The sequence below is a fragment of the Pristiophorus japonicus genome, chromosome 19, assembly GCF_044704955.1.
Source record: "Pristiophorus japonicus isolate sPriJap1 chromosome 19, sPriJap1.hap1, whole genome shotgun sequence".
Lineage (NCBI taxonomy): Eukaryota > Metazoa > Chordata > Chondrichthyes > Pristiophoridae > Pristiophorus > Pristiophorus japonicus.
In genome coordinates, this window is record NC_091995.1 from 85,461,250 (window position 1) to 85,479,186 (window position 17,937).

General features: G+C 47.3%; 1 protein-coding gene across 2 annotated transcripts in view; it reads right to left on the reverse strand.

The window, feature by feature from the left end:
* The window catches only part of LOC139230003 (parvalbumin alpha-like), a 30,840-nt gene extending 13,238 nt beyond the window's left edge, over positions 1-17,602 (reverse strand). Inside the window, exons 1-3 of one of the 2 annotated variants that reach the window (XM_070861715.1) lie at positions 17,495-17,602; positions 4,155-4,223; positions 405-537 (exon numbers count right to left, since the gene is read on the reverse strand). In XM_070861715.1, coding sequence (XP_070717816.1) covers positions 405-537; positions 4,155-4,215 — 194 coding nt within the window. In that variant the 5' untranslated portion in view covers positions 4,216-4,223; positions 17,495-17,602. Of the gene's footprint in view, positions 1-404; positions 538-4,154; positions 4,224-6,434; positions 6,458-17,494 lie in introns of those variants that run through there. The other variant, XM_070861716.1, reaches the window with a different exon arrangement.
* Positions 17,603-17,937: the final 335 nt, after the last annotated feature.

Here is a 17,937-nt window from a genome sequence, read left to right on the forward strand (position 1 = left end):
AGTGTCGCCGTAATAAGGGGGCACTCAGCTTTATCTGTTAACTAAAATAGTTGTAGAGCTGTTGCATTGTGAGTGGCTCAGCCAGTCACGTGCTGTTCACAAGAGTCAATAAAACCCCAGCCAGTTGGGTCTGGGTCCATGATGAGGTATAGTGTGAGCCTAGTGGATGAACTGGTAGTGTGATTGTTAAATCTTTGTCAATAAACCAACTAGTTCTTCATTGCGATGAATTCATAAGCAAAGAACCCATGAAGCAAATACATTACAAGACGGGGCACTAAATAGACGGAAACATATGCATAACGGATCTCTGCCCACGCCCTCATAAGTTAGCAGCATAAATTTGATGCCCCACCAGCAGGGTGCCAGCGTCCATGGAAGGGCTTTGTGCCGCTGGGACTTACTTGAGCTCATCCTCTTCAATGTAGCCACTCTGATCTGCGTCAAGGATTTTGAAGACTTTCTTCACCTCTTCGGGGGTCTTCTTCTTCAATCCGACCAACTGAAAGAACTTCTTGTGATCGAAACTCCCAGGAGCTAGAGATTACATAAATGAGTTCCATCATGAGACAAGCACTTTGCTTTTCAAGCTTTGCAATTAACAACAACAACAACTTATATTTATATAGCGCCTTTAATGTAGTGGAACGTCCCAAGGTGCTTCACAGGAGTATTATAAGATTTTTTTTAAAAATTGACACCAAGGCGCATAAGAAGAAATTAGTGCAGGACCTTGGTCAAAGAGGTCGGTTTTAAGGAGTGCCTTGAAGGAGGAAAGAGAGGTAGAGAGATGGAGAGGTTTAGGGAGGGAGTTCCAGAGCTTGGGGCCCAGGCAACAGAAGGCACGGCCACCGATGGTGGAGCGATTATAATCAGGGATGCTCAAGAGGGCAGAATTAGAGGAGCGCAGACATCTCGGGGGGTGTTGTGGGGCTGGAAGAAGTTACAGAGCTAGGGAGGGGGGAGGCCATGGAGGGATTTGTAAACCAGCATGAGAATTTTGAAATCGAGGCATTGCTTAACCGGGAGCCAATGTGGGTCAGCGAGCACAGGGGAGTGATGGGTGAGCGGGACTTGGTGCGAGTTAGGACACGGGGCAGCTGAGTTTTGGATTGCCTCTAGTTTACATAGGGTAGAATGTGGGAGGCCAGCCAGGAGCGCATTGGCATAGTCAAGTCTAGAGGTAGCAATGGGCGTTATAAGTAATTAAGGACATTATAGTGCCCTACGGAGGACACAAAGATGTCTAGTCCTATCCTCTCATTTTCTTTCCATTCTCCCTCCCCCCGACTCCTCCCAAAGGCACCAACAACTCTCTGGTTTAAGACTGAAATGAGGAGGAATTTCTTCACTCAGAGGGTTGTGAATCTTTGGAATTCTTTGTCCCAGAGAGCTGTGGATGCTGAGTCTCTGAATATATTCAAGGCTGAGATAGACAGATTTTTGGAGTCTAGGGGAATCAAGGGATATGGAGTTCGGTGGCTAAGTGGAATTGAGTTAGATGATCAGCCATGATCTTATTGAATAGTGGAGCAGGCTCGAGGGGCCAGATGTCCTACTCCTGCTCCTATTTCTTATGTTCTTATGTTCCTTGGCCATGTGTCCTTCCTGCAGGTATGAGCATTGATGGCGATTGACTCAATCCTGTTCGCTCCTGATATTCACCTGGGTTGAATGGAGTGTTATCCGGAATGGGAACACAGGCTGACCTTTTACACCCTGCCCCCACCAGGTCTGAAAAGCGCTATATAAATGCATGCCTTCATAGAATCATAGAACGGTCACAACACAGAAGGAGGCCATTCGGCCCGTCGAGCCCGTGCCGGCTCTCTGCACGAGCACCTCAGCCAGTCCCACTCCCCCGCTCTTTCTCCGTAGCCCTGCAAATTTTTTTCAAATACTTATCCAACTCCCTTTTGAAAGCCGCGATTGAGTCTGATTCCACCACCCTCTCAGGCAGTGCATTCCAGATCCTAACCACTCGCTGCTTAAAAAGTTTTTCCTCATATTGCCTTTGGTTCTTGTCATGTTTGTAACCTTCACATAACTGTAATCTTTATGTGACAACACTGTACACTGTATACATCTGAGTAATGCACACCTTGACCACAGGGGGTGAACTTGTGGGAGACACTCCTCACCTGGTCATCCAGGTATATAAAGAGAGGTCCCACGCAGGGTCAGCACTTCTTGGTCCTGGGAATAAAGGTTCAGGTCACGTAGTGACCTTGTCTGCAGTACATGCCTCGTGTGATTCTATAGTAAGGTGTAAGGACACCACAGTTCTTCTGCCAATCGCCTTAAATCTGTGTCCTCTGGTTCTCCACCCTTCCGCCAATCGGAACAGTTTCTCTCCATCTACCCTGTCTAGATCCTTCATGATTTTGAACACCTCGATCAAATCTCCTCTCAACCTTCTCTGCCCTTGAGGAAAGCAACCCCAGCTTAACCACATAACTGAAGTCCCTCATCCCTGGAACCATTCTTGTAAATCTTTTCTGTACCCTCTCTAAAACCTTTACATCCTTAAAGTGCGGTGGCCTGAATTGGACACAGTACTCCGAACCAGTGTTTTATAAATGTTCATCCTAGCTTTTACATTCATGACCATTGTAACATCAGAGGTAGAACCAGTTAATCAGGCACAGACTAGGCTTCAAATATAGGATCTTCCTGGCCCATGTGACACAGGACTACACCTTGCAGCTTGGATCAGTTGATAGCACTCTTGCCTCTAGGGCAGAAGGCTGTGGCTTGAGTTCATAATTGAGGAGGACACTGCAGTGCAGTACTGAGAGAGCGGTGCAATATTGGAGGTGTGTCCTATAGGTAGTACGGCAACATAGTGGTTTTGTTACTGGACGAGTAAACCACAGGACTTAATGATCTGGAGACATGAGTTCAAATCCCAGGTAATTTAAATTCAATTAATTAAATAAAAATTTGGAATAAAAACAAGTATCAGTAATGGTGACCATGAAACTACCAAACAGTCGCAAAACCCATCTGGTTCACTAACGTCTTTTAGGGGAGGAAATCTGCCGTCCTTACCCGGTCTGGCCTATGCGTGATTCCAGACCCCACAGCAAAGTGGTTGACTCTTAACTGCCCTCTGAAGTAGTTTAGCAGACACTCAGTTATATAAGGTGGCTCACCACCATCTTCTTAAGGGCAATTAGGGAATCTGCAATAAATGCTGGCCTTGCCAGTAACGCCCACATCCCATGAATGAATTTTTAAAGAGGTAGGAAATTAAACTGAGGCCCTGACTGCCTGTTCCAGTGGTTTAGATCGGCACCATCTGACCTTCAAAGTTTGACAAAGGAGAATAATCTGATTCTATGTGTAATGTATTTGCTTAAATATTTGTAGCAACACATTGCTTTTAAGAACTAGTTGGTTTATTAGCAAAGGTTTAACAATCACACTCACATTACCAGTTCATCCACTCGACTCACAACCACCTGCCTCATCGTGGATCCCCCGAACCCAACTGGCTGGGGTTTTATTGAGTCTTGTGAACATCATGTGACTGGCTAAGCCACTCCCAACTCACCAGCTCTACCAACCTGTGAGCATACTCACAGGTGCATACATTACACTCTGCCTACTCTTTATAAATATTATGAAACTCCAACCCTTTAGTCAACCACTTTCCAGGCACTTTATCCAAAATCCCTACAAGGACCTCTCGACGGGGTGAGCGACCGAGAAGTTCACTGTGGGTGAATGTCCACAAGGGTTCTTCTGCTCAGCCCCCAGCATTTTGGCAGAAACCTCAGAACACCGGCACAAATGACAATCGCGCCATTTGTCCTGGATTGCCGCGGTTCTTGCACTGCAGGTACGGCAGGGCAATGGAGGTGCCCTCCAGTTTGCTGGAGAGAGAGAGAGAGAGAGAGAGAGAGAGACAGAACGAACGATGAATTGAGAGAGAAAGAAAGAGAGAACGAAAGAGAGAAAGAAAGAAAGATGCATTGAGAGAGAAAGGGAGAAAGATAAATTGAGCGAAAAGAAAGAAAAAGAGAGATGAATTGAGACAAATAAAGAGAGAGAGAACGAAAGAAAGAAAGATAAATTGAGAAAAAAAGAAAGAGAAAAAGAAGGAGAAAGATGAATTGAGAGAGAAAGTTGAGGTGCAGAGTTGAACTTACCCTGGAAAGCACCGAGTGCCTTGGTGATGTCAGCTGCAGCAAGTAACTCTGTCATGGGCATCTTGGCAGCTGTTGAAAAAAAGAAATATTAATACTTTCTTGACAACTCACTCTGTTCTGCTTCCCCGTCCCACTAATCATGGAAATCACCGCACAGAAAGAGGCTACTCAGCCCCATCGTGTGTGTGCTGGTGCTATATCTTCAACTGGAGCTGTCGGCCGCGATTCCATTCCACTGCCCTGTTCTCTCATTCCTTGCCACTTTCCCTTTTCGAATATTTCTCCAATTCCCCCTTTAAGTGGTACAGGGGGCGATTTTAACCCTACCCGATCAGCAGGAACCTGGCAGGTGGGTAGTTAAAATCGCCCCGGCTCTTACCTGTCCGAAAGCCGCCATGACCGCGACATCTGCGATTTTAACCTGCTCTCCTGAGCAGGCAGCAAGGACAGACGCCCGGAGCCAACAGGGTCCTTCTTTCAGGGTTCAGGATTTGCACGGAGTTCACAGCACAGAAACGGGCCATTTGGGCATGTGTGTGCGCACTAGGCCCGTGCAGCAGAGCTTGGTCTCCAGTAGTCTTGGCTAACCCTTGCCACTGGATGAAGGCCTTGCTCCATCAGGGCCCGTGTGGTGGCTGGTGTGCAACGGCCACCCCACGTTAAAAGAATTCACGCACAGGCATCTTCCACCCTTCAAGATGTAGTTTGGGACCTGGAATGTCAGGTCCTTCAAGGAATCACCTAAGAATTCTTTTTTTTTTGTTGTGGAAGTGGGTCATCCTCGATATGAGGGACTGCCGAATACTATACTATTCTTTACATAAGAACATAAGAAATAGGAGCAGGAGTAGGCCATACGGCCCCTCGAGCCTGCTCCGCCATTCAATAAGATCATGGCTGATCTGATCATGGACTCAGCTCCACTTCCCCGCCCGCTCCCCATAACCCCTTATCCCCTTATCATTTAAGAAACTGTCTATTTCTGTCTTAAATTTATTCAATGTCCCAGCTTCCACAGCTCTCTGAGGCAGCGAATTACACAGATTTACAACCCTCTGAGAGAAGAAATTTCTCCTCATCTCTGTTTTAAATGGGCGGCCCCTTATTCTAAGATCATGCCCCCTAGTTCTAGTCTCTCCCATCAGTGGAAACATCCTCTCTGCATCCACCTTGTCGAGCCCCCTCATAATCTTATAGGTTTTGATAAGATCACCTCTCATTCTTCTGAATTCCAATGAGTAGAGGCCCAACCTACTCAACCTTTCCTCATAAGTCAACCCCCTTATCCCCAGAATCAACTGAGTGAACATTCTCTGAACTGCCTCCACAGCAAGTATATCCTTTCGTAAATATGGAAACCAAAACTGCACTCAGTATTCCAGGTGTGGCCTCACCAACACCCTGTATAACTGTAGCAAGACTTCCCTGCTTTTATACTCCATCCCCTTTGCAATAAAGGCCAAGATTCCATTGGCCTTCCTGATCACTTGCTGTACCTGCATACTATCCTTTACACGTGCGCGTCGCGACCCAATGATATCGTCAAGACCCCCGACTGTAATTTTAACTCCGGCCTGAGCGGGAAATCCGCTGGAGTTAAAACCGGGATCCCTGCCTCGACCACAGTCTTGGCTCGGTTTATGGTTTGGCACCGAGACGCAACTTGAGGTCTTGAACCGTCAAGGACGGCAAAGCTATTTGTATGTGGAGATAAGTCAGGCGTGGCTGGAACTGATGACGCAATGGATTATTGTGCCAGCTTGTCAATTGGCAATCCCGGGCTTACATTCCAGCTTCACTGCGAAGCTCTTAGCCAAGTAAATAGCAGCTGCAAAGAGTGACGGAGGTGGGGTGGGAAAGGGAGATCTCTTAATCGGGCTGGCAGTGGAAGCCAATACCTTCTAAATCCCCGAGTAAGAGAGGGTTGACGTAGTTGGGGCGAGAATTAAAGCAATTGGTCGAAGGATTGGAAGGGGAGTTGTGAGGAGAACTTTTTTTCACCCAGAGGGTGGTGGGTGTCTGGAACTCACTGCCTGAAAGGGCGGTAGAGGCAGAAACCCTCACTGCATTTAAAAAATGCCGTAACCTGCAGGGCTACGGACCACGTCCTGGAGAGTGGGATTAGGCTCTTTGTCGACCGGCGCAGACACGATGGGCCGAATGGCCTCCTTCCGCGCCGTGCATTTCTATGATTCTGTGAGATGTGGAATGGCAATTTAAAAAAAAATTATTTTAAAAATTCCAAAATATATGCTGTTAAAGAAAAAAACAAACACTTACATTTCTATAGCGCCTTTCACGACCACCCAGACGTCTCAAAGCGCTTTACAGCCAATGAAGTACTTTTGGAGTGTAGTCACTGTTGTAATGTGGGAAACGTGGCAGCCAAGTTACGCACAGCAAGCTCCCACACACAGCAATCTGATAATAATCAGATAATCTGTTTTTTTGTTAAATTGATAGAGGAATAAATATTGGCCAGGATACCGGGGATAACTCCCCTGCTCTTCTTCGAAATAGTGCCACGGGATCTTTTACATCCAGCTGAGAGAGCAGACGGGGCCTCGGTTTAACGTCTCTTTTGAAGGACGGCACCTCCAACAGTGTAGCACTTCCTCAGCACTGCCCTGGAGTGTCAGCCTAGATTTGTGTGCTCAAGTCTCTGGAGTGGGACGCGAACCCACAACTTTCTGACACAGAGGAGAGAGTGCTGCCCACTGAGCCATGGCTGACACTGTTAAATGATATAGATGTATCAAGTCTTCATAATAGATCTACTCATCATTAGACATTTACAAAATGATATGTCTACATATTCCTGGAAACAAAAGATAAGAAAGAACTTGCATATTTGTAGCGTATCTAACAACTTAAGGATGTCCTAAAGCACTTTACAACCAAGTAAGTATTTTTGAAGTGAATAATAGAGGTCGACTACTTGTACCTAAAGCTTATACAAAGAATTACATTTATATATCAACTTTCACCACCACAGGACATCCCAAAACACTTTACAGCCAATGAGGTACTTTCAAAGAATGTAGTCATTATTGTAATGTAAAACACCTGGCAGCCAATTTGCTGACAGCAAGCTCCCACAAGCAGCAATGTGATAATCACCAGATAATCTGTTTTAGTGGAGGGATAAATATTGGCTCGAACTCCCCTGCTCTTCTTCAAATAGTGAAATTGCTTCTCTTACGTCCACCTGAGAGAGCAGACGGGGCCTCGGTTTAACGTCTCATCCAAAAGATGACACCTCCGACAGTGCAGCACTCCCTCAGCACTGCACTGGCGGTGTCAACCTAGATTTTGTGCTCAAATCGCAGGAGCGGGACTTGAACCTATGACCTCCTGATTCAGAGGCAAGGGTGCGCACCTGCCCACTGAGCCATGGCTGACCCGTGGGCTCCGGGAGCTGGACGGTGGCCAGAATATTTTGATTGACGGCATCTCCTCAAAGCAGCTACCTGCCTTCAGCTGTGTGCATTGTGCCTGCTTCAAGGTATAACGGGCAGAACCCCCCCTTTGAACAAGGAAAGAACAAAAGAAAGAATCTTATTTAAAGAGAGACTCGTTAACAGAATAGAGCACCTTAAAAGTGGGAAATCCCTGTTCAAGAGAATCTCCCTTCTTTGGAGGATGACGCTCCCTGATTGTGAGAACCGTTAAAGTTCTTTGGCGGAAAAATTGAGTGGAACAGCGCTGGAGAGGGGCACTAACGGGTCGCTAAGCGCTTACCACCGGAACGCCGCGCTGTCAGCCCCTCCCGAGAACTCGACTGGAGGGTCACCGGGGGCGCTAACAGTTAGTGCTGCACACTCTAGCACCACCCACTGGGTGACGTCAATGTCCTAATGATTGGATAGGTTGGGGTTGTTTTCTTTGGAACAGAGGAGGCTGAGGAGAGACCTAATTGAGGTGTATAAAATTATGAGGGGCCTAGATAGAGTGGATAGGAAGGACCTATTTCCCTTAGCAGACGGGTCAACAACCAGGGGGCATAGATTTAAAGTTATTGGTAGGAGGTTTAGAGGGGATTTGAGGGTAGATTTCTTCACCCAGAGGGTGGTGGGGGTCTGGAACTCACTGCCTGAAAGGGTGGTAGAGGCAGAAACCCTCACCACATTTAAAAAGTACTTGGATGTGCACTTGAAGTGCCGTAACCTGCAGGGCTACGGACCGAGAGCTGGAATGTGGGATTAGGCTGGATAGCTCTTTGTCGGCCGGCGCGGACACGACGGGCCGAAATGGCCTCCTTCCGTGCTGTAAATGTCTAATGTGCGTGCAACGCCCCGGTAGTACCACGTCGGGAGCTTGAATGGGTTTGCGTATCGTAGCGCCTGGCGAGCGGCCCGGAAATTCTCGGGGCGATACTGAAACAGATCATCGGGTGAGGTTTTTTAAAATTTACTTGCACTTTATTTAGCTTTGTCTCACTTTGTGCGATACTTAAAAATATTTCACTCACTTCCCTTGCATTTATTTTGACTCGGCGGGTGGTCCAGCTGACCTCTCCTTTAGGAGCTGGAGTGCTGGCGACCTAACGCCACAACTTCATCAGCCCTCCTGCGCTAGTGCCCCGCGATTCAACTTTAGCGCCCTAACAGGAGTGTGGAACGCATTCCACTCCCCTCTGAGGGCACTAAAAATCAACATCCCGGTTCGAGGCTGCAATATATGCACCTGGTGAGCATGCCCACAGGTTAGTGGAGCTGCTGAGTTGTGAGTGGCTTAGCCAGTCAGGTGATGTTCAGAAGTCTCAATGAAACCCCAGCCAGTTGAGTCTAGCTATGCGGTTACAAGCCTGGTGGATGAACTGCTAATGTGTAATATGATAAACCTTTTGCTAGTAAACCAACTAGTACTTAATAGCAAGAACCCATGAAGTAAATACATTACAGTAGGTTTTAAGGAGTGTCTGAAAGGAAGAGAGAACGGTAGAGAGGTGGAAAACTTTAGGGAGGGAATTCCAGAGCTTGGGGCTGATTAAAATTGGGGATGTGCAAGAATTGGAGGAGCGCAGTGTTCTCGGTGGGTTGTGGGGCTGTAGGAGGTCACAGAGAAAGGGAGGGAGGGGCGAGGCCATGGAGCGATTTGAAATACAGGATAAACATTTTATAATCGAGGTGTTGTCGTTGTTGGATACATTACATTGGCGATAAACATCGCCCGAAGCTAAAGTTAGCGCCTGTTATGTATTCAACCAGCATTGTAACCAATGTATAATCTGACCTAAGTTGTACACTGTGAGAACAATGACCACTAGGTGGTGAACTTGTGGGAGACACTCCTAACCTGGACCTTCAGGTATAAAAGGGGAAGGTCCACCCACTTTCATCATTATCAGTGCCGTCCTGGTGTATGAACTGTATACGTGCTCCACATGAACTCGCTGAACTTCAGCTTCCAGGATTTCCCCCAACGTTCATTTTGCTCATCTCTGCAAACTCCGGCTGAGTGTGTGCCTCCACGCCTCCAACATGAGCTGTTGTTGGAAACAAAAAGTCCCTTGCCAGTCGATTGTCCCTGACTGCCCCTATGACTGGCCTTGAGTGCGCCATTAACAGGTGTTGATGGCCCCATTACTGGCCGCATTGTCCCTTGCAATGGCGTGAATCGCCGTTCAGCTTGCCATTGTCTCTGTCGAACTCCCCCTCTGGGTTCGACTACATGTTGGGGCATGCCCGACTGTCCTTGTCTGCCTGGAGAACTGTGTGCTGCTTTAACAATGTTGAATCTCTGTCCCAACCATTCCTTAACACAGTACCTCTCGTCTGTTCTGCTAGCAGCCATGCTCGCGTGGTGTAAATCCCAGTTTCTCGTCCTTACTACACAGTATAAATGCACACGAGGCCCATGCTTGAGAGAAGGTCAGTCTGTGACCTGTCCTTTATTCCTTAGCACTCAAGTGATGAAAGTGGGTGGAGCTTCCCCTTTTATACCTGAAGGTCCAGGTTAGGAGTGTCTCCCACAAGTTCACCACCTAGTGGTCATTGTTCTCACAGTGTACAACTTAAGTCAGGTTATACATGGGTTACAATGCTGGTTGAATACATGACAGTGCCCAGACGGTGCTACCGCTTCAAATCAGTTGCTAATCAATTTTTTTCCCCCCTTGCTGTCTCTTTGCGAGTTTTTCAAAATGATTTTGCTTCTTAAATGATGTCATCGAAAATTTTGCGGGATCTCCGACAGTGCGAGGGAGTTGGATGAACATCAGTAGCTGTGGGCAGTAACCCAAAGTGCTTCAGTCACGAGCTATATATAGCATTCGTGCTCACAAAGCTCCTGGCAGGCAGTCAGTCGGCAGTCCATGTTTACAAAACAATGCTGGGAAAATTAAGTTAAAGGATATTAGTTGTAGTTTTGACATTTGGGTCTTAATTGGCGTTCCTCAGCTCTTCACCAGGCGTCGTGGGTAAATGCAGAATGTGAAAGAAAGATTTGCATTTATATGGCGCCTTTCTCGGCCTCAGGACATCCCGAAGCACTTTACAGCCAATGAAGTACTTTTGAAGTGTAGTCACTGTTGTAATGTAGGAAACGCGACAGCCAATTTGTGCACAGCAAGCTCCCACAAACAGCAATGTGATAATGACCCAGATCATCTGTTTTTTTTAGTGATGTTGGTTGAGGGATAAATATTGGCCCCAGGACACCGGGGATAACTCCGCTGCTCTTCAAATAGTGCAATGGGATCTTCTATGTCCACTTGAGAGGGCAGACTGGCTTATTTTCTCATCCAAAAGACGGCATCGCCGACAGTGCAGCACTCCCTCAGTTCTGCACTGGGAGTGTCAGCCTAGATTTTTGTTCTCAAGTCCCTGGAGTAGGGCTTGAACCCACAACCTTCTGACTCAGAGGGGAGCGGCTCAGTTAGCTGATAGTAGTCGGTACACTGCAATTGGGCCCAGACTAGATGATCAGCAAGGGTTTTCTGAATGCTGATCGTAGGCTACCTGCTAAAAATTGCGCTTGTAGGGACGTTGGGTGAGGACACGATTAGACACTCAACTGTCCTGGTTCACCCATGGAGAATGGTTACTTGGGCAAGCAACCAGAGAGTTACAAGCAACTTGGAACTGCATTCCAGCAACAAACCTAAGAACATAAGAAATAGGAGCAGGAGTCGACCATTCGGCCCCTCGAGCCTGCTCCGCCATTCAATAGGATCGTGGCTGATCTGATCTTGGCCTCAACTCCAATTCTCTGCCTGCTCCCCATAGCCCTTGACGCCTTTATCCTTCAAAAATCTGTCTATCTCCACCTTAAATATGTTCACTGACACAGACCTCTGGGGTAGAGAATTCCAAAGACTCATGACCCTCTGAGAGAAGAAATTCCTCCTCGTTTCTGTTTTAAGTGGGCGACCCCTTATTCTGAAACTCTGCCCCCTAGTTCTAGATTCCCCCACGAGGGGAAACATCCTCTTTGCATCTATCCTGTCGAGCCCCCTCAGTATCTTATACGTTTCAATAAGATCACCTCTCATTCTTCTAAAGCGTCATCAGGGAGGGAAAGTTGGAAGAAAAAAATAATTTTGCATCTGCAGCTGCAGCCTCCAGATACTTGTCATAGAATCATACAGCACAGAAGGTGGCCATTTGGCCTGTGAAAGAGCGATCCAATTTCTTCATCCAGAGGGTGGTGGGGGTCTGGAACTCACTGCCTGAAAGGGTGGTAGAGGCAGAAACCCTCACCACATTTAAAAAGTACTTGGATGTGCACTTGAAGTGCCGTAACCTACAGGGCTACGGACCGAGAGCTGGAAAGCGGGATTAGGCTGGGTAGCTCTTTGTCAGCTGGCACGATGGGCCGAATGGCCTCCTTTCGTGCTGTAACTTTCAATGATTCTATGATTCCAGCCACTGCCAGCATTCCACTAATGTGCCAACCCCATTATTTTCCATCTGTGATGCTGATGTTACCCATGACCAGACCCAGGCGATGGTGATGGTTGCCCAATGAGAGCCGGTGATGGTGGCTTGTGGAACACGGTTTGTCGCTTGTACTGATGGCTTTCCCTCCAACTTTATACAAATTGGCAACTGAACGCAGCGGCCACCTGTTAAACGCACAGCAAAACAAATCTGAACAAAAATTTATTCCAACAAAAAATTGCAGGGCTATGTAGAAAAACCAGGTCCTTTCTAACTGTCTGTGGCCAGTGTGGATTATTGTGTACACATGCCTCCATTAATTTCCCCATTAGAGCTAACTTGAAAACAGGAGACTTTAATTAAATTGAAGAAATTCCCTCTCAACTCCCCTCTAAACCTCCTACCAATTACTTTAAATTTGTGCCCCCTGGTTGTTGAACCCCCCCTATGACGCACCTCGTTAAATTGGAGGTTATCATAGAATCGCAGAAATTTACAGCACGGAAGGAGGCCCTTTCGGCCCATCGTGTCCGGGCCAGCCGACAAAGAGCTACCCAGCCTAATCCCACTTTCCAGCTCTGGGTCTATCGTGTATGAATGCTTGGATTTACCAGCCACCAGGTGGCGCCACTGTCGGAGGTCATCGGGCTGTGCGCACGTGTGCGCGGCCCAGGTATAAGAGGCCAGCCATCTTGTAATGCAATCACTTTGGGCCCTAATAAAGTAGAGCCAGGTTTGTACCTGTTCGGAGTTTACGGCATCCAGTTGATTCAGTTATTGCATACGCAACAGGGTCCGTAGCCCTGCAGGTTACGGCGCTTCAAGTGCACATCCAAGTAGTTTTTAAATGCGATGAGGGTTTCTGCCTCTACCACCCTTTCAGGCCGCGAGTTCCAGACCCCCACCACCCTCTGGGTGAAGAAATTTCCCTTCAAATCCCCTCTAAACCTAGAGGTCTTATCTTAGTGGAGTGGAGCCAATGACTGATCTCCTGCTGGCTGCAGTTCTAAATATTAAAGGACCCAACTGACAGGGAACAGCTGTCTCCAGATTAACCCCTCCGCTTGCAGCAAAGTAAACATGGGGGACTCGATTGGCAAGCTTCACCCTCAAGCAATTGGGACTCCATTGGGATTCAGTGTGCCTCCAGAGACAATGGGGCAGAAATTCCGAGGAGGGCTTCCCGCGGGCAAATCAATAAAAAATAGAAATAAAATGCGCACTTACCTGAAGCTTCCGCGCCCGCTGGAACTCCCGATCCACAGGCCTCCTCTCCCTGCGACGCGTAGCACGTGCACGTCAGGACGCCTGCAGGAGTCACATGTGCCTGGACACCCAATCACAGGTAAGTATTTTCTCATTCATTGTAATAGGAGTTTCGTAACTTACGAACCTCCTATTACAATGAATGAAAAAAATCCCAAAACGCACAAACACTACGTAAAACATTAAAAAAAACACCTCACACCATAAACTAATAGAAATTAAAAATGTTGCACATGTTTTATAAAGAAAAAAAATTCCCGATTTTAGCGTTAGGGTTTAAAATAACATTATCTGAGTGGGCAGGGTTTTATCATAAATGTGTTTTTAAAATGTTAATTTTAATCATGTTTTTTATGTTTTTAAACTCTTATGCCTGTAAAAGTAGACTATGAGCCTGCTTTTTCAGGCGCAAGAGTTTTGAGGACATTTGCCAGGCAAGATATGGGTAAATAGCTCAAACTTCCACGTACAAATGTCCTCGCTCCCGATCTGCGCGCTGAAAACCGGCTTTACCGATGCCTTCCCGGGTCTGTCGAAACTTCATACCGGCCCGGGACATCAGAAATCCTGCCCTCGTGTCTAGTGAGCTTTGGTAGCACAACCATGGCCTTGTGGGTGCTCAATACCAAATGGAAAGAAAGAAAGACTTGCATTTATATAGCGCCTTTCACAACCACTGGACATCTCAAAGCACTTTAAAGCCAATGAAGGACCTTTGGAGTGTAGTCACTGTTGTAATGTAGGAAACACGGCAGCAATTTGCGCACAGCAAGCTCCCACAAACAGATAATGACCAGATAATCTGTTTTTGTTATGTTTTTTGAGGGATAAATATTGGCCAGGAGACCGGGGATAACTCCCCTGCTCTTCTTCAAAATAGTGCCATGGGGTCTTTTACATCGACCTCAGAGAGCAGACGGGGCCTCGGTTTAAGGTCTCATCCTAAAGACGGCACCTCCGACAGTGCAGCACTCCCTCAGCACTGCACTGGAGCATCTGCCTAGATTTTTGCACTCAAGTCTCTGGAGCAGGACTTGACCCCACAACCTTCGGACTCAGAGGCAAACGTGCTGCCCACTGAGCCATGGCTGTGTAATGGAGGGGCGAGGTTAAAATCCCGAATGTTTTCCGCCTGCGGCTTTCCTGTTATCCACGAACGGAACCGTCAATGGGTGACAATGCACTGGCAAGATGGGGATAAAAGCAATCTCAGAATAAAATCTCTTTAAAATGGATAGACCTGTAACGCTAATGAGACGTCGGGGGCCGAAATTGTCCCTCCCGATACGGCCTCTGGCCATGGAATGGCCACCGACTCTCCGTGGATGGGCCGCCATTTTAGAAATTGCCCTTGCTCAGGAGCGGAGTGAAGTCCCGGTCGGCTGCGCCCGTTATCCCACCGCATCGTGCTCGCGCCGACCCCTTACTGTCTGTCGGGGAAATTGCCCCGCGGGGGAGCCCCCCCCCCCGCTGGCCGGTGCCCCCGACAATTTGTCGGTGCGCTCTGTGTGAAATGGCAGCACACCCGCCCTTAAAGGGGAGAGCGCACTGCCGCAGCTGCCATGTTTTTCATTTCTGTCGGCCAACTGCCAGGTCGGGCCCGACGATTATGCCCTCGAGTTGGGGCGAGCAGCCTGGCACCCCCTCTTGGGTGACAGGCCGCTGGGCCGGACAATTTCCTCCCTGGTGGCCCAGTGGGCTGAACTTAAATATCTGCAGATTTCGCAGCGGCCCTCGCCTTTAACTGAAGGGGAGCGACATTGTGACCCCGTCCTGTGAACTGCAGCCAGGCAGTGCAAAAACAGAGCTGGTGTTGAAAAGACTCCCACACTCCCACTATCTCCTCGACCTGATTAATGCGAGTCAAGGAATTAATAGGACAAAGCAGAATTTCTGTTTTAAATCTGGCTCCCATACGTGGTCCACGGCCAATTGCTTGGGTGGCATTTGAAGAAAAAAGAAAGAAAGACTTGCATTTATATAGCACCTTTCACAGCCTCAGGCTGTCCCAAAGAGCTTTACAGCCAATGAAGCACTTCTGAAGTGTGGCCAATTTTGTAAGGTTTAGGAAAGGTGGCAGCCAATTTGCGGACAGCAAGCTCCCACCTACAGCAATGTAATAATGACCAGATAATTTTTTTAGTGATGTTGTTTGTGGGACAAAAATTGGACAAGACACCGGGCACTCCCATGCTCTTCTTCAAAATAATGCCATGGGATCTATCACGTCCACCTGAGAGGGCAGACAGGGCCTCGGTTTAACGTCTCATCCAAAAGATGGCACCTCCGACAGTGCGGCGCTCCCTCAGCACTGCACTGGGAGTGTCAGCCTGGATTTATGTGCTCAAGTCCCTGGAGTGGGACTCGAACCCACAACCTTCTGACTCCGAGGTGAGCATGCCTAGATTTCTGGGAAGGGAGAACAACTACAAATCTACAGGGATGACAATTTTTGAGACGCGTTTTGCCGCTCTCTCGTAGCGTCCGGTGAATGCGGGCTTGCGAAATCCTCTGTATCAACCACCAGGACATCTCAGAGCATTCCTCCCAGCTGAAATGGCATTTCTGTCGGATATGTCCCCTTACACGGGCAAGTGCCAGTCCCGGAGGCTGAGCACAAATTTGCCCCAATGGGTTTTACCAGCCCTGCCCCAAGTTTGTGGGACCTTATAGCTCCCTCCCTCAGTGCTGCACGCCCACAGAAAGCCTGCTCTTCCAGAATATGTCAGCTGAGGAAATGTAAACATATTGGGGGTCATTGCAACTTTGGCCAATGAACAATGTCAAATTAACCACCATTACATGGTGTGATCACATTGCCGCTCAATTGAAAGAAAGAAAGGCTTGCATTTATATAGCGCCTTTCATAACCACCGGACATCTCAAAGTGCCTTAGAGCCAATTAAGTACTTTTGGAGTGTAGTCACTGTTGTAATGTGGGAAACGTGGCAGCCAACTTGCGCACAGCAAGCTCCCACAAACAGCAATGTGATAATGACCAGATATTCTGTTTTTGTTATGTTGATTGAGGGGTAAATATTTGGCCAGGACACCGAGGATAACTCCCCTGCCCTTCTTCAAAATATTGCCATGGGATTTTTTACATTCACCTGAGAGGGGCGACGGGGCCTCGGTTTAACATCTCATCTGAAAGACAAGCACCTCCCACAGTGCAGCGCTCCACTGGGAGTGTCAGCCTAGATTTCTTTGTGCTCAAGTCCTTGGAGTAGGACTCAAACCCACAACCTTCTGACTCAGACGCAAGCATGCTGCCTACTGAGCCACAGCTGACAATTGAAGGTAATAGAAGTCAAAATAGGGTGATACATAAAACGGGGCTCAATTCGATATTGCCAACACCCAAAGTAAAAATGATCTCTATTGACCACTTATTAAATTGAAATGACTCCAGTATAAACACTTTCAGGTCTGACCATCTTAAAAAAAAAATCCAGCCAATTCTGAATCTGAATTCACAAAATGCAAGGAAAGTAATAGTTGCTTCTAACTTATGCTTCGAAGTTCCCAATTCTTAAACATCATTCTTACAATGAAGCCCAAGATTGTCGGGATGGATTCAGATCCCTATTTGTTAAGTTGCAAACTAAAGTGAAACTTCAGAGAACTGATTTGAAAAGTTCAGGGAGTCCTGTGAACTTATTTCATTTCTGATCAAATATCCGTTGATTATTTTATTTCAAACAATGGTCCCCCTCGCCTGCGATTAAGGAAAAGCCTGCAAGCCCTGAAATCTATTTCATTTTCTTCTTTCGATTTGCCTCTCAAATAATTTTTTTTTTAATTGAAATGACGCCAATATTTTTTGCAAAAAAAGTGATTTGGAGTGGTTTTCTTTCATTTAAATCTTTCTTTTTCCCCTTTTGCTCTTTCTCCTGAATCTTTCCTTTTCTCTCACTTGCTCTTCTTCCCATTTTTCTTCCTTCCTGCGCTCTCCCTCACGTCTTCCTTTACGATCCGTTCATCCCTTTCTGTTTCCTTTGCTTTTTTAAAAAAAGAAAACCTTGCTCATTTTCCAAATGCCCTTTTAGCCTTCCTCCCTCTTTCCCCCTTTTTCTTTTTCAAACCTGATCGCTCCGAAACCTCCGCTCCCCCCCCCCCCCCCCGCCTTCTCGCTCGCACCCCACCAGATCTCCTGTGGTTTTAATAAAAATACCCAGCCGAGGGACTTACCTTGAAGTGTGGTGAGCTCGCTGGTGGTAGGGGCTGCAAGATTTAGGAGGTGGCCGAGGAATAGGCAGTGGGTAATGGGGAAAGCAGCCTTGACCCTTATGTACTCCACTCTGGCTCTATTTTGGGAAGTCAACCCTCTTTTGCTCCTGAAGGATCGGATAGTCAGAATTGAGACAGTATCACATTTACTTTGCCTAATCAAACTTGCACTATTAATATCTCGAGCTGGATGTCTGAAAACCTTTATGTAAAACTATGCGCTGGATGGCAGAAGCAATGGTCTTCCCTGTATTAACCCCCCCCCCCCCGCACACTGCCTCTACATTGGCCATAGCGCCGTTTTGTCAGTCCAACCACAGCGTTCTAACGGAATTCCTTCCCACACAGTGGTTCCCCAATTGCCCCCCTTTCGACCCACATTTGTACTGCACTCACTATTCTTT